The following is a 23,928-nucleotide window of genomic DNA, read 5'->3' as shown; positions in this document are numbered from 1 at the left end:
ACTTCTGCTTAAAGTAAATTTAACGACAATCAAAGAATACCTTCCATCGGTTGGTTCCACCCTCACATTATCATAAACCTTAAAGTTTATGCCATTCTTCACTAAGGAATCCATCACTGTCTGTACAGGAGGGAGTTGGGAGAGGTTCTTGTCTGTCATCAAACAAACATTTTTAGCACCCATGTTTTGTAGGTCCTACAGTAACAAAAGTAATGTATAAGTTAGGTTTGATTACACTAGATACTTCTGGCAAACTTAACATTGAGTCCAAAACAAAAGACTCAACTGCTGTCGATTTGTATTTGTTTTAAAATACACAGGGACTTCCCTGGTGGTGCAGTGGATAAGGCTCCGCACTCCCAATGCAGGGGGCCTGGGTTCGATCCCTGGTCAGGGAACTAGATCCCACATGCATGCTGCAACTAAGAGTTCGCATGCCACAACTAAGGAGCCCGTATGCTGCAACTAAGACCCGGCGCAACCAAATAAATAAATATGTTTTTTAAAAAGCCTAAATAAAATAAAATAAAATAAATGTAACCTTTATAGTAGAAGACTGTAGAAATCTTAAATACTTGCCATGCCCACTTCCTTTGTAACTCCTGCTCCATATCTAATATTTGAAACAGCCATCTGAAAATAAAAAAAGATTTAGGTGATGGGTGTTTAGGGAGTTGGTCATTTCACTTCTAAAACCCTGAAATGGTTCCCCATTGTCTAGAGAATAAAGTATATATTCCCCAGCATGGCCTTCTAGGTCATCGCATCTGGCCTCACACTCATCATACTTCTTTAAGCAAACGTTGGCTCCAGTCACACTGGAATTATGTATTTTTTCCCAAATATATCATAATCTCTCAATTGCTCCCTCAGCTTGAAATGCTTGCCTCTTCTTGCCTCCACACTTAAATGAACAAATATCTTCCTATTTTCCAACGTAAATGGTGTCATCTTTGTGTAGTTTTAGTGCCTTCATTCACTCCTCCAACCATTCATCTATCCAACCACCCTTGCATGCGTGTATCCATCCATCCATCCATCCATCCTCCCATCCAACCAACACTACTGAGTGTCTGCTGTGTTCCAGGATGTGCTAGGCTCTGGTAACACAACTATGAACAAGAGAAACATGGCCTCATAAAGTTTACAGCTGAGAGAAGAGCTTTAATACCAATGCATGGTGGGTCGCTTTTGGCCTGAAGACTTGTTTGATCGATGTTTGATGGATGTTATGTTTAAATTTCTTCTCTTTTTTTTTCTTGGTTTCGATAATGACTCTTATTATCTAATTAAAAATAAAAAGCAATGTGACCACCTGGATTTCTATCTCTCTTGAATCATCGGGCAGCACCGGGCTGCATTCCAGTGTGGCTGCAATCACAGGGGGCTGAGGGCAGGCTGCACCCTTGAGATGGGCCTGTGCTCTCAGCAAACTCAGCACCGTCCTCCCCTAGCCTGCTCCTGGAATGACTAACTGTCAGGCCTCTGGTCACATTTTAATTTATGACCCCTGAACTAGGAGGAGACAGGGATTTATACAAATAATTATGTAATTACAGTATGATAAAAATTCATCGGAATTAACTGTTCTGTTATTCTTGCTTCAACCAATTACTTGAACCTCTTTTGGGGTTTTTTACTAAACTAAAGGAGATTTATCATACAACATATAAGTTGGAGAGCTCGTAGAACTGGGAATTTGCTCTATTTTAATGGCTGTACAGAAACAGTATTCTACACATTACTCGTGTTATCAGAAGATTTATATTCCATTATCCTGACAAAGTACTTTGCTAAATAGGTGCTGATCAAATAATAAGGTTAGGGAACATCTATTAATAACAGACTTCAAGTGAGATAATAATGCATTAGCAGGGCTTCCCTGGTGGCGCAGTGGTTGAGAGTCCGCCTGTCGATGCAGGGGACATGGGTTCGTGCCCCGGTCCGGGAAGATCCCACATGCCGTGGAGCGGCTGGGCCCGTGAGCCATGGCCGCTGAGCCTGCGCGTTCGGAGCCTGTGCTCCGCAACAGCAGAGGCCACAACAGTGAGAGGCCCGCGTACCGCAAAAAAAAAAAAAAAAAAAAAATGCATTAGCAAAATACTCTGATTGCATTTCTTTCAAGTCATTCATAAAAGAAAGAAAGAATGATTAAATCTACCTCAAAGGCATAATCTGTTGTTTTCCCAGAAGGTGAAAGTCCAGGAGCTAGAAATGTAAAAATTAGCATCAGAGTAGGCCTCAAAAACAGAGCAAAAATTTTGTCATTTGATAGTGAATTGGATTTTCAGCAGTGAATATAAACATTTCCCTTGAAGCCTTACATAAAATACATTTTTCAGGTTTCATTGTTGCCTATTAGATTAAAACTAAAACCTGCATTTTAAGAGAATGTTATGCTAGCTTGATGCAGATTGTGTGAAAATAAAGTTACTTAAAATCTTTTCTCCGTTGAAATTAAGATATACTTTTGAAAACATAATGTGTAAAAATCCACTAGAAAAAAATCCTCTAGACTCTAGAGTTCAATTATTATTAGGGAACAACTATTAGTAAAGTCATTAATTAGAGTCCTGCTTACACTTCTTATAGCAACTGTAATAATTTATTTAAATTAAGATTTTCTCTATGGGGGTACTTATCACAGTGAGATATTTATATTTCTCAAGCTTATACATGTAAACTATTTAGTTTTCTTTGGGAAATTTAAAAATTTTTATAAACTGATATTTCTTTACAAAATATCAGGTTTAGTTATGGCAAAAATGATTTTCTGTTATATTGGAACAATAAGAGGGCTCTACTTAGTGGGTTTTATCTTTGTTTTCATCTATTTATTTTAACAGTCTTTCAATAAGATTGAAAAAAGTCTACAGAACAATTTTTATTACCTTTTTTTTTTTTTTTTACAAGACAAAGAGACCACAACGGGACAAAAATCTACCTTTGGCAAGGGTATCCTTAATCATAATCCAAATTTCTTTGATCTCAACAGGCTTTAAAGAAATAATCTATTACTCCTGTTACTAAAATTTAGGAAAAGACATAAATTGGATCCTAGAAAACACTGAGATTATCTTTCTCTAAATTACTAATTTTATAGTCCCAAATAGGAAAATTACTGATTCTTTGTTGAAACCAATTAAGAATTGCAGAAAATCAGCTGAAGACAAAATTCTGCATGTGTCCATGAGGGCCTGGAAGGCACGGCATGCTTCTGCTTAGTGGATGGCTGTTAATGACTGGCGCGGGGTTGGGGAGGTCCCTTGGCTGGTCCTGAAGGATGAGTCAGTCTCTAGGCAGGAAAATGCCCTCAGTTAGTTACTCTATCTGTTCTAATCCCAACAGCCTTCTTTGTGAGTTTCTGCTTAGGATCCTGTGTGGGCAGGCCCCTCCCTTCCATCCCTTACCACTGTTTAGATTTGACCTTTTCTCCTAAGAGGTGAAATCTGTTTTTGTGTCAGTATAATTCATGTGACATTCTGAGGACACGTTGAAGCTACAATGAGCTGCCCACTGCTCTGTGGACAATGGAGTTGGTAAGAATTAAGATGTTTGTAGGAACTGAAAACTTTTGTCATTTTTAATTATTAAGAAATAGAGTGTTATTTAAAAAATTGATCCAAACAAATTTTTTCCTTCTGGGAACCGCATTGTTCTTCAGACTCTTCTTTGGGGATGTATTAGCACCTTTCAGAGACTGCATCTTGATTAATTCTGTTTGATGAACTCAGACAACCCTAAAATCCTATTTATGTCACCACTTTTAGCTTTGGCAAATAATTCTGTTTAAAATAGAAAGACATTGTAAATAGCATTAAATACATATTTGAGCCAAAAACATAATCAGTAGCATACATTCAGCTGAGATAGTATAATTAGAACTGCATACTACCAATTTCAAGTGAAAATTTTCACCAATCTTCCTATCACATGCCTTGATTCTCTTACTTCACAGTTTGCCCAAATGTATTGCCAACAGTGGAAACTGAAATTGTGGCCAAACACAAAATGTATTATTACCTTGGGAGTAAGTATGAGAATGACTTGGGCACTGGCATCTAGGGAAACGAAAAGAAAAAGTAGCGTGAAACCAGAAAACCAGAATATAAGAAGCCTTAAAGTAACACACATTGCATTCTGGTCTTAAGAGGCTATCAGAGTAGTAGCTACGGCAAACACCCCACGATAGAAAAAGCCAGAAATCACCATGGACAAAAAGTTGACTCAGAGTCTTCCCAGCATTGTAGGATCGTTCTTCCACTTATTTCTCAAGCTATAGTTAAATGCGGGGAGCTGGGATGAGCGCTCTGGGGCTACAGGAAGGTTTAAGGGAGGGTGCCCCGCCCCCGTCCCCACCGGCAGGCCAGGCGAGGCCCCGGGGCGGGCGCTGGACTCCCTCCGGCATCGCCCGAGGGCCTCTCCGGCCGGGCACCCGAGGCCTCGCTGCGCGCTCTCCCAAAAGACTTCTGTCCGCTTCCCGGCTTCATCGGGTTGATTCCCGGCGGCCGCTGCCGCCTCGGGACCTACATGGACGCAGCAACTCGCAAACCCAGTCTGGCGACTCCGGGGGACGTGAGGAACGGGCGCGGAGAGCTATAGGACTGAGGCCTTGGCTTTTTGCTGGCTGTCCACTGGAGACTGCCCTCAGTTCTTAGATGGCCCCTGGAATTCCTGGGCCACCAAGGCCACTTGCTTCATCAAGTCAGCAAGGAGAGTGTCCAGAGCGAACCTGCTAGCAAGATGGAATCTCATATAACGCAAGGCGTACACAGAGGAAGATCATGTGAAGGCGCAGAGAGAAGACGGCCATCCACAAGCCAAGGAGAGAGACCTCAGAAGAAACCAACCCCGCTGACACCTTGATCTCAGACTTCCAGCTTCCGGATTTGTGGAAGAATAAATTTCTATTGTTTAAGCCCCCCCCGCCCCAAAAAAGATGGGGTCTCAGCTCTTCCTAGGTTAGGAGCTTTGGCCAAATGGACCCAGTGTAAACTACTCGCACCCTATCCCCCCATCCTTCTCCCCCGGAACTTCCCGTGTTATTTTCCCGTTGTCTTCAGGGTGTTTCGTCTTTCTTCCAGCAGCCTTTGGGCCGTTTCCTCCGGAAGCCCTCAGTGGGCCTGCAGGCCACCCTGGTCATCACCTCGCGCCTCCGTCCCTTCTCGGCTCCGCCTGCTCGGCCCCTCCCCGGCCCCACCCTCCGAGTCCGCATAAATGACTGTCACACCTATTGTCACACCTGTCACCTTCTTCTCGCCGAATCCCTCACCCCGGCTCAGTTCTCAGTCCGCTCCTCTACGGATTTCCCGCGCCCTCCTCTTTCGAGACTTTCCCTCCCTTGACCTCCGTATCCTTTCCTGTCCTGGTCGCCTCCGATTTCTTGGACGGTCTCTTCTCCGGCTTCTCTTCCTGCTGTTCGCCATCCGACTGAGCCTCGCAAAAGGGTTTATGCTTCTCTCTATTGCCCAGGGGACCCTGTCCCGGTGGGTCCAGTAGGTACGTGCGTGCATACCACCCCCCTGCCCCCCGCCTGCAGACTTAGAATGAACGCATCTGAGAGGGGAAAGGGGGAAGGAAAGAAGGAAAAGGGTTAAACTCAATGACGGGCAAGATCTCAAAAATTGTGAATTAAGTGAAAGCGGGCGTGGGCGGGTGTGCGCGCCACCGTGAGCCGAGGCTGCCATCTGGTGGGCACGGCTGAGAACGCCCCGTGGAATGGTTTCCCAACAGCATCCCGGCGGGTCTGAGCCATTTGCCGGCTCCCGCAGGAAAACCGGTATTAGGCAAGTCCCTGGCGTTGTCCTTCACAAGGCACACTACTTTCGAGGTCTTTCCCTGCTTTACGCCCCTCCAGGACAAGAAAAGAGACTCAAAGGGAAGGAAAAATCCAAACTTGAAGCTATCCAACACGAAGGACTGTGGGAGCACAGGCTTCCTTCCACCCATCCCCTCTTCTCTTTTTATTATATATTTTTCAAGTTTTCAGGCTACCTCAATTCATCATTCCTACTCCTTAGTTGTGATCTGAATCCCACCCCCTCTTGCTTTCTTGGGACCTCCCTCTGTTCTGTCCTAGCCTTCCCCCTTACTTGATCCTTGTCAGCATATTTAAGAGTTTCATGCTTAAAACTCTCAACCTCTTAACCCCTCTGGCTTGCTTGCTCACCTCTGGTTCTCTCCTCCTCGCCTACATCCACTGACTCCATTTCCTTTTCTCCCACGCATCCTTGGCCCCCTGAAATCTGCAGGGTTAGAGCAAGGCTCTTATCTACCCGCCATCTGGCCCTGGCACGATTATTCTGGCTTCCCTCCTGGTATTATTAATAAACTGGCCACGGTTTTAGCAAAGGCCAACCTCTCCCCTGTGCACTAAATGTCAGCCCTGCTCAGCGACTCAAAACATCACTACCAACGGTTCTTCCTTTCCTCTCCTGCATCATCAAAATCCCCCTCCCCCCAAATCTGATCCATCAGTAGGAAAGTGTTGACTTCCGCATATTAGACCAACCATCATCCAACAACTGTAGTCCCTTCAGCCGACTACACCTGCTCTCTCCAATTTCTCTTCTCCCATTCTCTCTGGACCATCTTCCAATGAGCTTTTGCCCCATGTCTCCACTGACAAACTTACCAGGTCACGAAGGCCCTCCCCTCGGTGCTAATACACCACTCAGTTCTCAGTTCAGACCTGTCATTTGCATCCTCCCGTTCACTCCCTCCTCCCTGGAAATACTTTCTTCCCTTGGTTTCCAGGACACAATTCCCTGGTTTTCTTCTTACTGCACTGGCTGCTCCTGGCCTAGTTTCTTTTCATGCTCTTGACTCTAAATGCTGGAGGGTCCCAGCATTCAGCCCATAGATCCTTCTCTTTTCTTTCCACACTCACTCACTCCCTGAGTGACCTCACCTGGTCCCCATGGCCTGGATCACCTTCTATGTTGATGACTCCCACTTTAATCTTTCTGTTTAGACCTCTCTCCTGAACTCCAGAATCAACTTCCTACTCGACATCGTCACTTGAATGTCTATTAGGCGTCTCACATTTTCCCTAAGACTCAGCTCCTGGTCTTCCCCTCAAAGCCTCTTCCTTATCCCAGCTTAATGACAACTTCAACTTTGGTTGTTTAGGCCAGAAACCTTAGGGTCATCCTTGGCCACCCCGACATGCCCACCGTGTCTCTGACCTCATCTCCTTCTCGCTCAGTCTGATCCAGACACCTTGTTCTGAAACCATGCCAGGCATGCTCCACCTCCAGATACGTCCCCAGAGAGCCACGTGGTTTGCGCCCCCCTTTCACTGGTCCTTCTGCAACAGTTACTTCCCCAGTGAGTGTGCTGAGCTGAGCCCCAAAGCTGTTCCGGTCCTAATCCCTGGACCCTGTCAATATTACTTTGTGTGGCAAGAGGGACTCGGCAGATGTGTTAAGGATCTTGAGATGGAGAGATTATCCGGGATTATCTGAGTGGGCCCTAAAGGTAATCACGGTGTCCTTCTGAGAAAGAGGCAGAGGGAGATTTGACACAGAAGAAGGCAATGTGACCGCTGAAGCGAGATGCTACGTTGCTGGTTGTGAAGATGGAGGAAGGGGCCACCAGCAAAGGAATGCAGGCGCTGCAGCTCTAGAAGTTGTTAAAAGCAAGATGATGGACTCTGCCCTAGAGCCTCTGAAGGGAGTGTGGCCCTGCCGACACCTTGATTTGGGCCCAGGAAAACTGATTTTGGACTTCTGAACTCCAGAACTGTAAGATAATACATGTGTGTTGTCTTAAGCCACTAAGTTCATGGTAATTGGTTACAGCAGCCACAGGAAACTGTAAGTAGTTGAGGTTTTCTGTCTTTAAAATTGCATCCTCTCCTCCAACACCGCATCTCCCTTTGCTTTCTCTTTCTCTTTAGTACCTAGCTGCATCAAATATACTCTAAGTTTTACTTACTAGTTTATTGTTTATTATCTGCCCTGCCTGACCGCCCCTACCCCCCCCCACACACTTAAGTCCCACGGATGTTAGGCTGCTTGGTTCCCTGCGGTACCCTGGGGACAAGAGCACTGCAAACTGTCCTTCCCTCCTTCCCTTCCTTCCCCTCACCTCTTTCGTCACCCCTCCTATCCTTTAATGCTGGTTCCTTTTCCAGCAGACAGAGTGCAAATCCTGTGCAAATCCAAGTGCCTAAAGAGGCCAGCAGGTAACGGAAATGAGGCCAGAGCCGCTGGCATCAGCACAGCTGCTGTGTGTGTGGACTGAGTGGTGGGCTGCCCTGGGGTGGAGGGAGTTGTCTCTCAGGAAGCTGGAGTGCTGCCCTGCCCAAAGCAGGTGGGCACAGCTTCACCTCAGCTCTGGCACACTTTCCCTGGGCAAAATGTGGGCCCAATGATACCATTTCCCAATTTTCCAAGATTTTTACCTGCAATCTCTCACTTTCTACATGGGATTTAAAAAAAAAAAATGCAAAGAACAAAGCACCACACAGTGCTGCTCCCCAGGACTTCATCCTCAGCCCTTTTCTTCTAGGAATACAGTTTGTCAAGGCCTTTGCTTCTATATCCATGGTGCCAACTGCCCTCTATATGTGGGTGTGTTTCCAACTCGCTCCTGAGCTCCAGAACGATGTATTCAATTACCTGCTCGGGGTCTTCACCTGGATGTACGTGAGGCATGTCCAACTCAAAATGATTATCATCTTCCTCCTAAAGTTTACAGTCCCTACATTGGTAAATGGCCCCACTGTTTACCGATGCCCCAGCCAGAAACCCCCACTTCTCCTGTCTCACTAATCAGATACAAAATCCTGCTGATTCTAACCAATTTTTCTTACACCTCCATATCTCTTACATCTACTCTCTTGTACCAACTGCCGCTCCTTGGTGCCTTTTAGCTGGAGCCTGACAATTACCTCCAGTCTTTCCTCTCCACTGCCACCAGAAAGCTTCAGCTTAATTCTAATCATGCCACCCTCCTTTGCATGCAGCTATTCCAAAAACATGTTCTACATGACATTGGTTCCAAGGGATATGAATGGGGTTGCTTGATAAAGAGTTCTGTGATGACACAGGTTTAGAACAAAGAGTTTAAATACAGCTAAACTTTTTGTTTCTTTTCTTCCCTGCAGGAGTTCTCAGTGCCCTTTGTGTGCTGACGTACATCCTGACTCTCCATAGGGTGATGCAACAGTTGGTTAGTTTCCCAAACTTCTCTGGCCATGGGATTCTTTTTTCATGGGGCATCTCAAAGGGTATGTTTCACAGTGAGGACTATTGCTTCAACAGCTTTCTATTATCTACAGGACACAATTAAAATTCCTTAGCATAGGACTGAGAACAAGGACAGTGAAGCCAGAACACCTGGGTCCAGATTATGGGTGTGCCACTTGCTTAGTGTATGACACTGGGCAAATTATTTTTCTCCATGCCTTTATTTCTTTATCTGTAATAGAAGGATAATAATACAGCTTGGCATAGCGTTGCCGTAAGGATTAGAGTTATTAGTAGTAGTACATGTAAAGTGTGTAGGACAGCGCCCTGTGCTTGGTAAGTGCCCAGTAAATTTGGCTATTTTCTAATTCATGGTCTTTCGCCATCTGTTTTTTCTTCCCTCACGTCCTCCTATCATGGTAGGTCCAGTCTTTAGCTACCTTTAGATCCTGGAACTACGGCTTTTGCCTCTGGTGTTGCTCTTCCCTTTGCCTGAAATTCCTCTCTAGTCCCCTCCTTCCCCCTATTTATCTCCACCCGTTAGCTCATTTTTTCCCCATGTGTTCCCAGGCGGACTTGTGCACCTGCACATTCAACAAGTATTTATCAGGCAGCTACTATGTACCCGGCATTTCTGGAGGGCGGGTCAGACGTGTCATAACGTTTAATACCCTGACTGCCCTGTACATGCCGGGGAGTCAAGCTCCTGGTGATTTCTCTCATCCCTCTCTCTTCTACAGCCTCTGTCCGCTGTATTCTGTAGAGGCCCGTTTCACTCCTGTCCGCTCATGCAATTCCCTGCTAGACTTTGCTGCAGAGTCTTTCGTCTTTGTATCCCCGGCACCTAGAACAGTTTTGGGCACATTACATACACCCGATACATATGTGTTGATTGGATACATGCATTTCTCTGGGTCACTGTTCCAAGCTCTCCGCTGCCTGCGTAGATCTGGGACCAGGCGCTCTCCTCTCTGGACCTTACTTTCCTAAACCGCAGATCAGGCAGAGGAAAAGCAGCCTCATCGCCCCGCGCTTGGCCGGTTGGCTGCTTGGCTGCTTGGCACACAGCGCCGTCCAGGCCGCCGCGCACTGCGGTACCCGGTCCCCAAATTCTCGAAAGTGACACGACGAAGAACGTGCCGGCCCGAGCGAGTTGCTCCCCGGGGGCTGCGTGGGCTCGGCCGCACCCTCCGATCCCCTGCCCGCCAGCGCGCGCCGCCCGCACTCACGCTGCGCGTTGCAGTTGCCTCAGCAAGTGCGCGACCTTTTCGCGAGAAGCGGCCATGGCTGCGCGGAGTGCTCCTCCGCGGCCCCGCCCCCTCCGCCGCCGGCCAATCCCGGCCGCCGCCTCTCCTCCGCCGCCCCCCCGCGCCCCCCGGCCCCAGCGACAGCCCTTGGCGGAGGACCATTTTCCCACCAGTCGGAACTACGACTGCCCCAGCTGCAAAGTCTCACCGTCCGCCTTTGAAATTGCCACACAGGTAACTGCTCCGTAGGGATTTGGGGTACTTTCCTAAGTCTCTATATAAAACGCTCTATTTCACAAGTCGGGGACGTGGGGAAAGGGAGAAACAAGGGCATTCTTTTTCCACTCTGACTCCTTTAAAATGCTATTTTGGCTTCTCAGAGTATTTTCAGAATAAATTAAGACACTGCATTTAAATTTGTTTTAATGGTAAACAAGAACTTTGCAAAAAGCCCGAGGGTTTTTTTTTTTTTTTTTTACAAGGCCAGTATTAGTGTCCAACTGCTAGATCAAGTCACAAAACAAAAACCAGAAAAATTCCCAAACAAAACAGTAACAACAACAAAAAATCCGGGACAGTTGAGAAGAATTTAAAAGGTGTTAAATGGTCTATGAATGGTTTGGCTTTTGATGAAGTCGTTCAGGATACCAGTAAAATGGTTTTATCAGTAGTTAAAAAGTTTCCATGGTTATGTGGGAAGGGAGGGCCAGGGTTTAGCAGCTCCAAGTTTCCAGGTCCCAGTGGAAACAATGGTCAATGATGGCAGAGTTAACTTTATCACAAAGTATTTTAAGACAGTAACAATTGAACATCTGTGTTTTAGTAACCTATTATGAAATCTGAATTAATCTTTTCTTTCATAGCAATTTCTAAAAGTAACAAAGACGAGACAACAGTGAAAAAATGAGACAAACGATCTCTCAATTTTAATTTCCTATCAATTGTCAGACCAAAAAGCAAGAGTAGCGTGGCTCCTCAGACCTCTAACAGCAGCAAAAAAGCGCTAACCAGCCCCCCCCCCCCAACCATTCTAGATGTACTATGAATCCTTTTCAGGAGATATTTATTTTTACGAAGATGAGTTACTGATATCAATTAGGGAAGGAGACCCAGAATAGCTGTAAACATTTCACCTCCTCATCAAACCAGCTCAGGTCAATTTGACAAACGAATCAAAAGATAATGTTCCAAGTAAGCACTGTGTGAGTTTCCTTCTGTCTTCCCCAAACAGACCTACTTGAAGCTTTAAAAAAACCGGGGACATAAATGTTGCTAAAGCTTTAAGTATAAAATTAGGATTAATGAGGATTATTACTATTACTTAGTGAAGCCCCAATTCATCATTTACAGCAAATGTTTTCAGTGTTGAAAGAGGCACCAGTTATACTACACTTTCAGTATTATATCTGATACCAAAAGAAGTATGAGCTTTTCTAATAAAAGTGGTCTCACTGAAATCATAATTTAGCTGCTATGTTTTCTAGAAAGTAAATGAAAATAATCTGTGCCAGGTATCCAGGTCACAAGCTTTACTTAAGATTTGTACCAGTAGCCAAAAAGTTAAAAGCAACATTACATAGACACTTTTATTAAATAACCTTTACAACAGTTCTGAAAAGGTAACCTTTCTGTCCCTCTCCTTTGATAAATACACAAGCTTGTTATCAAAATAATGCAGATACCAATCTATTAAAAGTCTCTGAAATATGACCAACTCTCTCCCTTACACCCCATCCAAAGTTTAAAGAGAAAAAAAAAAATGTCTGTTTAAAAACAGAACTCACTCCTAGTTTAAACAAATTCTTTCCAATTCGTATGTCCTTAAATACATCCTTTAATCTCCAGCAAAAGTTTTGGCTGTGGGAAATGCATTAATTTGTCGAATCAAACATTTACAACCATCTTCAGAGGAGGGCAAGCCTAGCCCTTTAACCTGAAGCTCGATGCAGGCAGAGGCCCCATCTTCTGTATCCCCCTACTGTACCTAGAACTTAACATTAAGTACAGTTCTTGGTTTACAAGCAGGTCCGAGGGTGAAATTTACTTCCTCCTCTTTCCTCCTTGGTGTTGCCCTCCCTTTCTCTTGCCACTCAAGCCAGGACGCCCGGAATTCATCTTGCCTCCCAAGCCCCCTTTCCTCTTCCCTCCTTGGCTGGGCGGGCCCCCTTTCCTCTTACCCCCAGGACCCTGTCGGCCCCCCTTTCTCTTGCCCTTTTGACTCATTTTCCTCCTCTTAGCCGCCTCTTCCTGGTCCTCCTCCCTCATCTGCTTATTGGTGGCCCTCGTAACGTCCAACTGAGGCTTCTTGCTGTTCATTATTCGCAGCATCTCCAACTGGCTCTTTTTCTCGGCTGCAAAGTCCCCGAAAAGAGGCTGAAACTTCCTCTTCTTTCCAGAGCCCCGGGGCGCCTTCTCCTTGGGCAGGAGCTCCTGGAAGCGCCCCACAGAGGCGGTGGAGACCTTGGCCACCTGCACGGCGCGGCCCAGCTCCTCCTTACTCTGGTGTCCGGTAGGGTGCATGCCGGCCGCGCTGGGCAGCTGCATCTTGTGCGCGCGGGCCAGGTTACGCAGCCGGTTCAGCTCGTTCTTGGCCACCCGTTCCTTCTTAGCTTGAATCCGCTTGGCGAACTGGTCCTCCATGGGGTCGGCATTCCCGGGCACCTCGATTAACCATTCCTTGGTGTCGTCGCGGGCGCGCTGGTAGCCCCAGCGGCGGCGCCACTGGCCGCTCCCCTCGTCCCACACCAGATTGGTCTTCTTCTTGGGACGGATGCCCTTGAGGCGCGCGAACTGCTGCCAGCGTGTAAGCGGCCGCGGCCGGGGCACAGGTTTCTCGCGCGGCAGACGAGTGGTGGGCTCCGGCAGCTGCGCCACCAGCGCCTCCTCCACACGATCGGTGGGCAGCTGCCACAGCTGGTTGATGAGCAGCTGCGTGTTGTCCCGCGCCAGGGCCCGCAGCTCGGCCTCCTGCGTGGGTCCCGCGTGCCGCAGCCCGGTCGGAGGGTTCCGGTCCGAGGCCAGCAGGTTACCCAGGTCGAACTCCAGCTCCAGTTCCTTGTGCACCGTGATGCGCTGCAGCTTCTCTGCCTCGTCCCGCTCCGCCTTTGCCAGCAGCTCCTCCACGCTCTGACCCTCCATGGCTCCGGCTCGGCTCCCTCTCTCTGGGAGACAGTTGCGACCACTTCTCTGCCAGCTAGGCTCAAGCGCCGGCACTACAACCACGTGCGGTCGCCCAGACGCTCGTCCCGGAAGAGAAAGCTCCGCTTCCGGGACACCCGGAAGGGACTCACAATGCCGGCGACCCAAGGAAAGGCCGGCAGAGGGCGGTGTTGGAGAGCAAATGGGATTAGAGGCGGCCCTTGGGCTCGAGCCCGGATGTAGGCGGAGTAGGCGCGCGGAGTCCAGTTTGCGGTGCATGTTTTGGGGGCCGCAGATTAAGGGGGTCCCGGAGCGACTGTGTTACAGTTTAAGTGTAAGTCAGTTCTCAAGATATTTAGCCAATCAGCTCTTCTTAGGACTTGACAAATTATTTTTCGCCAGAGCCCTGACCTGTTCATGGGGGTCCGGGGTGTGGGCCGAGAAAGACCCTTCCCACAAATGTACGTAGTAAAGCTACGTGTAGACGAGGGCTCGGTTTGTTTTGGGAGTGAGCGGACCTGGCAGTTAGACCGCCCTGAGTGGGCGAGCTGATATCTGGTCCCCGGAACCCTGGGCCGCATCCTCTGCTGGCTTGTGGCAAAAGAGCGCCGGGCTCTAACGTGAGGCTGCTTGGATTCCGACCTTGACTGCACTAGTGTCTGACCTTGAGCTGTTTAACTTCTTTGGGCCTATTTTAAAACCTGTACGATGGGGATATTAATAGTACCTGCCTCTTAGGGCTGCCATGAAGATAAATGAGTTAGTATGCTCCCAAGGGAGCTTACACAGAGGTCTGGAGCCTATGAGTGCTCAGTAAATGTGAGCTAAGTACCGATTATTATTTAATCTTCATAATGGCTCTGGGAGCTATGCTGAAAAGGCAATCTTATACAGTGATTAAGCACCAGGTTCTTGAATCAGACTCCTAGAATAAGATCTGGGTTTATTGTATCCACATTGGACAGGTTGTTTAACTTAAGTCCTATTCATAAGTTGATAAATTCGAAGCATTAGTTCCTGGTACACAGTAAGCACCATATTCCAAAGGCAGGCTCAGTAAAATGACTTGTCTAAGAGTTTACAACCAGGAAGTGTGGGAGCAGGAGGTATCTTAACTGTGACTTTAAGACTACATACATATTCTCTGCAATGTCTTCTAAGCTCTTGATGCTGGGAAAGTGTGGTCTGTCGACCAGCAGTATAGCATCACCTGGGAACTCGTTAGAGATGTAGAATCTCTGGCCTCACCCCAGATGTAATGATTCAAACCCTTCATTTTAACAAAATATCTAGGTGATGAATATGTACAGTCCAGTGTAGGAGGCACTGGTGATTGTATGGTTTACAGGATTTGTTTTCCTTTAATGGGAAGTTGGGATTAGTGAAGAAGGGATTAGCTGGAGAATTAATCCATAGAAATGGACATAGTAGCCGTTAGTTAGGAAATAGATTCAGTTGAGTGTCAGCTAGAGCGGGCTTTAGATACAGCCCCACCTATCACACCTGCCCCCCTGAGTTTGGTCTCTTCTTGAGCTCATTGGCTTTCCTCAGCTCTCCTTTGTTCATTCACTCATCAAACATTTAGTGAGCGCATTTTATGCCTCAGGAATTGGGCTCTAATATTCTTTCTTCCTCTTTTCTAAAAGCATTTTAAGATTTGCTGGGGTTTTTCTGAGCCTTTGTCTTAACGCTCAACACCAAGTTTTTAATACCAGTCATCCCATGGGGCCAAGGCCGGGTCAAAGGTCATATTAGGTAACTTCCTTGACCCTTAAAGTGTTTGGGATTTGCCATAGAAGAGTGTTAAGGACACTGATATGGCTGTTCTGGGCTTGGCTTAGCTTCTGATTCATTCATTCATTTAACAAACATTTGAATGATTACCATGTTTGAGGCACTAGATAAAAACATTAACGAGACCTTATGGAACAGGTTAAGAGAAATTTACAATATGGCATGGTTGGGCCTTAAATAGGAAGTACAATTTAGCTCCTTTGTAGAATTTAGCTCCTTTGTCAATCTTCTGAGTTAGGGAGAAGAAAGAGCAGATGTCGATAGGCGTTGAATGGTATTCTCACTGGATGAAATGCTATTTGGTTCGAATCGTATAGGTCAGCTCTTAACCGAACTTTAATTGTTTTATGCTCAAGTGTTTCTTTATAATCCAAGTCGATTTTAATTTCCTTGATGACCGGAGACTGATTTTTACTTCCACTTTGCTGAGCATAGTGCTGGATACATAATAGGTATTCAGTACATGATTGCTTGAAAGAATAAGCCTAATTTCTAAATTAAAAAGGTTGGCTGTTAGATTCAAGGTGCGCAAAACTAGTAAGACCGGGATTTGGGGCTTTAAAAAATATCTTATTGAGGCAGATAGGTATGTGGTAGTCTCCAGCTTGCATTTGTATCATCTTTATGTTGGGGAAGATTGTGCAGTGTTAAGAAAAAGAGAGCTTACCAGGGATGTGCAGATTTATGTGAATATACTATAATAGTACGGCAAAGGGTTGTAAGTATTGTTGTTTCCTTTTGTTGGTTTTTCCCTTTGTCTTTCTTCCTTTGTCCCATTTTGCAGATAGATCCCCAGTGTGGTCATCAGACCCCACTTCTTTTCTCTTTATACCTGCTCTCTATGCCATTTCATCCACTCTCACTGTGTCAGCTGCCACTTCTGTGCAGATGATTCTTAGAGGTACATCTTTCTCCCTTCCTTTTCAGAGCTCTGGACTCAAATCTCCAACCACCTGCTGGGCTCTTCTACCATACTCTAAATTCAGTGTGTCTAAGACTACATAACACATCATCTTCCTGAAAATTTGCTACTTCCATCATCCATCCACCTTTTTTCCCCTCCAACAAATGTTTATAGAAGGTTTTTCATGGCCAAGGCACTGTGCTGGGCGTTGGGAGTACAACGGTTAGTAAAAACAGGCTCAGTATCATCCATTCTAGTCTAGCAAGGCTTGAACCTATGATGTCATCCTTGGCTTTTCTCTTCCCATCGCTAAATTCATTCGGTCTAAAAGTCCTGTTAAATTTGTCTCTGTATTGTTCCTTTCTCATTCCCACGACCGTGACCTCACCCCTGGACTGGGACTCTTCTATCTACTTCTCCCGGTCCTCTCTCCACACTGCTCCAGCCCGGGGCTTCCAGCTGCGTGCAGCCAGAGGAGGCAGTGACAGAAGATCAGAGGATGTGAAGAGGGAGAGGTGAGGGCATGTTTGTCCCTAGCCCTCTGTGGTTATTACTGTGGGTTGGCTGGTTCCTCTAAAAGGCCGTAGCTCCAATCAGGCAGCTCTCTCCATGCAGCCACCCTCTCCCAGCTACTCTAATTATTCCCCTGGTTCTTGCAGGCCTCAGAGTGGTTATGGCTTTTGCCATGGTAGTCCTATCATTTGTGAATTTCCTTAAGCCATGTCTACATTCTTGTAGTATTGCCTTAAATTACCCAGCCTGACTGCTACCTGTTTCCTGCCAGGACCTTGACTGATACCTGGGGACCTATCCCTGGAGCATCCTAAGAGTTTCCTTACTTCGTTCTCTCTTTTTTTAAAAATTATTATTATTATTATTATTATTATTATTTTTGTAGTACGCGGGCCTCTCACTGCTGTGACCTCTCGCGTTGCGGAGCACAGGCTCCGGACGTGCAGGCTCAGCGGCCATGGCTCACGGGCCCAGCCGCTCCGCGGCATGTGGGATCCTCCCGGACCGGGGCACGAACCCGTGTCCCCTGCATCGGTAGGCGGACTCCCAACCACCGCACCACCAGGGAAGCCCCACTTCGTTCTCTCTTTGAGCTAGTCTAGAGGATTTATCTTCCACAGATCTGGCCAAATCACTCTTCTCCTCAAAAACTCCCTTCTCTACCTTGTTCTTGGTCTTGGATGTTTGTGATCTGGCCCCAAACTACTCACATGGGATGACACTGCTCCTTATGCTTCTTTTCCAGATATTTCTTACCCACTCCTGTTTTCCATCTTAGCTATTTTCTAGAGCCTTAAGAACTTTTCTCAAGAAAGGCAAAAATGAGGGACAGGACTGAAAAAGCAACAATTAAGTTTTTGTAGCAATGTAACCTATAGGGAGATTCCCCTCCCCCCAACCGTGGGCAAGAAGGTTAAACATGTGAAAGTACTACCTTTCAGCTTCCCTCAAAACACAACTAGTTTGGTCAGTAAAACATTTTTGTAAGCAATTTCTTTCTTCATTCTTTTGATTAACTTAGATTTACTTTCTAAACATTTCTCAGTTGGCCCTTTTTGGTAAAGGAAATCATTAGGGGTGATTCAACCATTCTTTAATCCTGCTGTGAACATAGTTAATTTGAGTATTTTTGTCTAGGAAATCCAATGTTCCAGTAATTTGATAAAATAACAGAAAAGAACCCTTAAAACACTTACATTATTTCCACATGGTTCATTTTTAACTGATCTATAATTTAACTTGGAAGTACTTGAAGTGAAAATTTAATTTTGAAAATTTCTTAATCATAGATAAAGATCTGTGTATTCATGTACTTCAGTTTTAGTCAGAAACCCATACACAAAATCTATTATTTCGTTTTAAAAAGGAAAAAGATGCAGCATTAAGGTTTTGTGCGGTTAGTGGAGAAGCAGATTGAACATTGTACATTTGCCTAGAAGGAACTTTGGATTTTAGGGCAAAAAAAATGATGGTAACATTTTAGAACTGACATAAGTTGTTTTGTTCTCTGTAAAATACATGATGGTAGCACTTCAGAAAACGGCATTTGCCAAAATCTTAATCACCTGTGAGTTGAGCAAGGGCTGCTGGCTGATGGTTTTCATTCCTGAGACTTCATCACCAAATCCCAAGGGAATGAAATTGGCTTTAGATTTAGAGCTCAATATAAAAATGAAAGAGTGATATACAAAGGAAAGCCAAAGGTCCAGAATTTTACAGATATTTGTACTTAGAGTCCAATAACAGGAAAATTTAGATCCATTTATTATATGATCATTTTCTATTCTGTTTTAACTTACAAAAGTAAAATTGCAATGAGTAAGAAATCTTTTTTGTGTTTTTCTTAAGTCGATAAAATCTGAACAGTTTTTGTAAATGACTTGAAAGTAGATTTACTCCCAATTAGGCAGCTGAGTCCTGAATGCCTTTTCCCTAAAGAAAGCAACTGCATCACCACACGGCCTTCAATTTGTCTTTGCAGTTATAGACCATGTGTGAACATATACCGATCCGCCAATCAAAATGTTCTTCTAAATTTCCCACATGAGCAATATCAGGAATGAGCAGGGGGCTTCCCTGGTGGCTCAGTGGTTGAGAATCTGCCTGCCAAGGCAGGGGACACAGGTTCGAGCCCTGGTCCGGGAAGATCCTACATGCAGCGGAGCAGCTAAGCCTGTGCGCCACAACTACTGAGCCTGCGCGCTACTGAAGCCCGCACACCTAGAGCCCGTGCTTTGTAACAAGAGAAGCCACGGCAATGAGAAGCCGGCGCACCGCAATGTAGGGTAGCCCCCGCTCTCTGCAACTAGAGAAAGCCGCGAAGACCCAACGCAGCCATAAATAAATAAATTTATTTAAAAAAAAAGAATGTGCAGGGAAGTTACCCCTGTGCCAAATAAACATTAATTCTTGGCCCTCTTAACCAAAAATTGTTTCTAAACATTATTAACCCATTATTTTTTAGAACATGTCTGTGAAAAATGAAAACAACAGGTGGAAAACCTAAAAAGTATGACCCTATATATGGTAAATTCTGTAGCGTACACTTTTCTTTTTCTAGGTCTTTTTACTTGCCAGAGGAAGACAGCAAAGGAAGCGATCTCTGAGTGGCAGGTAGGTGTGTGACTGCGTCCTTGTCAGCATCCCAAGAGTGCCCTGCAGCCTAAGCCAGCGCCCTGGGCATCTGGTAATCCAGAAGATCCAGTTGCTTGTGGTGTGTGTACTCTCCCCTAAGGCCTAGGTAGGAGTTATTATTTAGAATGTATAAATAATGTTCCTGGCATTTTCCAGTATTTATTTCAATTGCCTCATTATACAAGATAGTGTGAATTTCAGCTGGGGAGGAAGCTGCCTTCTTATGGTGGTTCCTAGATTCCCTTCTCTGGAAAGCCTGTGGATTTCAAAGGAATCCATGGTTTAGGTCTCAGACTTCAGTTTTTTCATCTGGAAAATGAAGGATTTTGACTACGTGGCCTTTACAATTCATCTCTCTGATCCTTTTCTTTGGTTAAAAAGTTATGCTCTTCAGATACTCCAATATTACTTTCTTATAAAGTGCTTTCTCTCCTGGTTTTTGATCAAAGTTTTTGACTGTCGTATCCATTTACAAACCTCCCCCTCTTCCTGAGTCATTTATCTCATTTCCTAGGCTGGTTGTATGACTCCACATAGTGAAACAGCTTCCTGTGTGCACAAGGAGACTGTGACTACAGATGTGCTAATCAGTTTTTAATAACGTGGAGGTTGATTATTGTGTTTTGTAGGTTATTCATGATGCTTTTCCTTTTTCTTTTTTTCTTGCTTACCGTTAAACTTCTTTGAGAATTGGAAGAAAGGGTAGAGAATGAGCAGAGTATAGATTATTTTACTATTTGTTAGTTGTTCTGGAAAAATTCTTGTAGGTAAGAAGATAGAAGCTATATTTTAAAATATATTTATATTTATAAAGTCATGTCTGGGAATGAAAGATTATGGTGGATTGGCTTTATTTGTATCTTTTCTGGCCTGAGACCTAGAACTGATGATGTTCTTTGATTATTATAATTATAGAAAAGTTTTAAAGAAAGCTTCAAAGTTAACTCCCTCAAATAATAAAATTGGGGCAATTTTGTGTTTCATAGCTTGGTGTTGCTTCAGAGAAAGCTAGTCAGAGAATTTCAATACAAGGAAGGTAAGGTACAGGCACACCTCAGAGAGACTACGGGTTTGGTTCTAGACCACTGCAATAAAGTGAATACTGCAATAAATCAAGTCACATGAATTTTTTTGGCTTCCCAATGCATATAAAAGTTATGTTTAGATAATACTTTAGTCTATTAAATGTGCAATAGCATTATGTCTAAAAAAACAGTGTGCATGCCTTAATTAAAAACACTTTCTTGCTAAAAAATGCTAGCCATCATCTGATAACTCAGGTTTGCCACAAACCTTTCAATTGGTAAAAAACAGAATCTGCAAAGCACGATAGAGCAAAACACAATAAAACAAGGTATTCCTATAGAATAAAATATAATAACATTGCTGGCATGTTTAGTAATTATCATTCTGAGAATGAGTCTTGGTGACTTCTGGCCTGATTACCTGGGGACAGATTCCCCAAGGGATCATCATCTCATCTGAAAAATGGGCTAACATTATTTCTCAGTTTTAGAGTTCTATTAGTGGGAGATAAGTTATTCAAACACGCGTTTGTAACGAACTCTTAAGAAGATCTTCTTTTTTCAGATTCTCTAAGACCTCTGTGACTCTCTACCCCTCCCCTACAAGGTTGAGAACTAGTGTACTGTAGAAGAGGGAGATAATGAAGGGAGTAACTGGTGGAGATTTTATGGAAAAATAACTTGGCCTTTGAGCCTGCATAGAATTTGAATAGATGGGAGGAGGAAAAGGGTCATTCCAGTAGATGGTAGCGATATGAATAAAGACATGCAGCCAGTATTTATGGAGCAAGTACAATGTATCAGGCAATGATTATTTTTATAAATCCTCACCGTGGGCCTAGGAGGTAGATATTACCAGTATCCTCATTTTATAGATGAGAAGACTGAAGATCATAAGGGTTAAGTAAATTGCCCAAAGTCATGCAGTTAGTAAGTGGTAGAACCAGGATCTGCATCTTTGCAGTCTAATTCCAACCCAGCTACGTAAGCATTACCCCATAGAGCTTCCTCTCTCTGGTCCATTAGCAGTTTGCTTGTCTAGGATAGATGATTTGTGTTGTAAGAAATAAGCTAGGTAGGAAGTAAGCTAATAAGCTTGGGTAGATAAGTAGAGCAGTACCAAATGTGGAGCACTTTTAGGATCAAGAGGAAGAATTTGGATATTTTTTCAGTTTTTAAAAAATTGAGATATAGTTAATGTACAATATTATATAAGTTCCAAGTATACAGCACAGTGATTCACAGTTTGTAAAGGTTATACTCCAGTTATGGTTATTCTAAAATATTGGCCATCTTCCCTGTGTTGTACCATATATCCTTGTAGCTTATTTATTTTCTACATAATAGTTTGCACCTCTAAATTCCATACCCCTATCTTGTCCCTCCCCTGGTCCCTCTCCCTACTGGTAACCACTGGTTTGTTCTCTATGTGTGTGAGTCTTGTTTCCTTTTTGTTATATCCACTAGTTTGTTTTATTTTTTAGATTCCACGTGTGAGTGATATCACACATTATTTGTCTTTGTCTGACTTATTTCACTAAGCATAATACCCTCCAAGTCTATCCATGTTGTTGCAAATAGCAACATTTCATTCTTTTTATGGCTAAGTAATATTCCATTGTGTGTGTGTGTGTGTATTACATCTTCTTTATACATTCATCTGTTGATGGACACTTAGCTTGCTTCCATATCTTGACAATTGTAAACAGTGCTGCTCTGAACATTGGGGTGCATGTATTTTTTCAGATTAGTGTTTTCATTTTTTTCGGAGATATCAGGAGTGGAATTGCTGGGTCATATGGTAGTTGTATTTTACTTTTTTGAGAAACCACCATATTGTTTTCCACAGTGACTGCACCAATTTACATTCCCACGAACAGTGTACAAGAGTTCCCTTTTCTGCACATCCTCACCGACATTGTTATTTGTGATCTTTTTGATGATAGCCATTCTGACAGGTGTGAGGTGATATCTCACTGAGGTTTTAATTTGCATTTCTTTGATGATTAACAGTGTTGAGTATCTTTTCATGTGCCTGTTGGCCATCTGTATGTCTTCTTTGGAAAAATGTCTATTTGGGTCTTCTGCCCATTTTTTAATTGGTTTGGGTTTTTTTTTCTTTTCTTTGATGTTGAGTTGTATGTGCTATTTATATATATATATATAATTTTTAACATCTTTATTGGAGTATAATTGCTTTACAATAGTGTGTTAGTTTCTGATTTATAACAAAGTGAATCAGCTATATGTATACATATATCCCCATATCTCCTCCCTCTTGCATCTCCCTCCCACCCTCCCTATCCCACCCCTCTAGGTGGACACAAAGCACTGAGCTGATCTCCCTATGCTATGCGGCTGCTTCCCACTAGCCATCTATTTTACATTTGGTAGTGTATATATGTCCATGCCACTCTCTCACTTTGTCCCAGCTTACCCTTCCCCCTCCCCGTGTCCTCAAGTCCATTCTTTACATCTGTGTCTTTATTCCTGTCCTGCCCCTAGGTTCTTCAGAACCATTTTTTTTTCCTTTTTTTTTTTTTTTTAGATTCCATATATATGTGTTACCACATGGTATTTGTTTTTTTTTTTTCTAGCAACTGGAAAGTCTCTTGCTCTTTTTTTTAATCTTTTTTTCTGCTTTATAACGAATTTAATCAGTTATACATATACATATGTTCCCATATCCCCTCCCTTTTGCGTCTCCCTCCCACCCTCCCTATCCCACCCCTCCAGGCGATCACAAAGCACCGAGCTGATCTCCCTGTGCTATGCGGCTGCTTCCCACTAGCTATCTATTCTACATTTGGTACTGTATATATGTCCATGCCACTCTTTCACTTTGTCATAGCTTACCCTTTCCCCCACCCATATCCTCAAGTCCATTCTCTAGTAGGTCTGTGTCTTTATTCCCATCTTACGCCTAGGTTCTTCATGACCTTTTTTTTTTTCTTAGATTCCATATATATGTGTTAGCATACGGTATTTGTTTTTCTCTTTCTGACTTACTTCACTCTGTATGACAGACTCTAGGTCTATCCACCTCACTACAAATAACTCAATTTCATTTCTTTTTATGGCTGAGTAATATTCCATTGTATATATGTGCCACATCTTCTTTATCCATTCATCTGTTGATGGACACTTAGGTTGCTTCTGTGTCCTGGCTATTGAAAATAGAGCTGCAATGAACATTGTGTTACATGACCCTTTTTGAATTATGGTTTTCTCAGGGTATATGCCCAGTAGTGGGATTGCTGGGTCATATGGTAGCTCTATTTTTAGTTTTTTAAGGAACCTCCATACTGTTCTCCATAGTGGCTGTATCAATTTACATTCCAACAAACGGTGCAAGAGAGTTCCCTTTTCTCCACACCCTCTCCAGCATTTATTATTTGTAGATTTTTTGATGATGGCCATTCTGACTGGTGTGAGGTGATACCTCATTGTAGTTTTGATTTGCATTTCTCTAATGATTA

The 23,928-nt window shown here is 44.1% G+C and overlaps 2 protein-coding genes across 15 annotated transcripts in view; both read right to left on the bottom strand.

The window, feature by feature from the left end:
• ADHFE1 (alcohol dehydrogenase iron containing 1) overlaps positions 1–10,497 on the bottom strand; it is a 34,395-nt gene extending 23,898 nt beyond the window's left edge. The window contains exons 1-7 of one of the 14 annotated variants that reach the window (XR_009534097.1): positions 10,424–10,469; positions 8,625–8,690; positions 4,024–4,061; positions 2,162–2,208; positions 1,172–1,285; positions 580–633; positions 41–195 (exon numbers count right to left, since the gene is read on the bottom strand). Coding sequence is in view for 13 of the 14 variants with exons in the window: in XM_060116273.1 (XP_059972256.1) it covers positions 41–195; positions 580–633; positions 1,172–1,285; positions 2,162–2,208; positions 4,024–4,061; positions 8,625–8,683 (467 nt within the window). In the remaining variant the exon portion in view is untranslated. Of the gene's footprint in view, positions 1–40; positions 196–579; positions 634–1,171; positions 1,286–2,161; positions 2,209–4,023; positions 5,165–5,242; positions 5,261–8,624; positions 8,691–10,423 lie in introns of those variants that run through there. The other 13 variants (XM_060116273.1, XM_060116268.1, XM_060116262.1 and 10 more) reach the window with 13 other exon arrangements.
• A 402-nt stretch (positions 10,498–10,899) lies between these two features.
• RRS1 (ribosome biogenesis regulator 1 homolog) lies at positions 10,900–13,681 on the bottom strand. The gene has a single exon (XM_060116000.1). The coding sequence runs from the start codon at positions 13,577–13,579 to the stop codon at positions 12,482–12,484; it is 1,098 nt and encodes a 365-aa protein (XP_059971983.1). The 5' UTR covers positions 13,580–13,681; the 3' UTR covers positions 10,900–12,481.
• Positions 13,682–23,928: the final 10,247 nt, after the last annotated feature.

Source organism: Mesoplodon densirostris, chromosome 13 (assembly GCF_025265405.1).
Source record: "Mesoplodon densirostris isolate mMesDen1 chromosome 13, mMesDen1 primary haplotype, whole genome shotgun sequence".
Lineage (NCBI taxonomy): Eukaryota > Metazoa > Chordata > Mammalia > Artiodactyla > Ziphiidae > Mesoplodon > Mesoplodon densirostris.
This window is presented reverse-complemented; position numbering and strand designations above follow the sequence as displayed.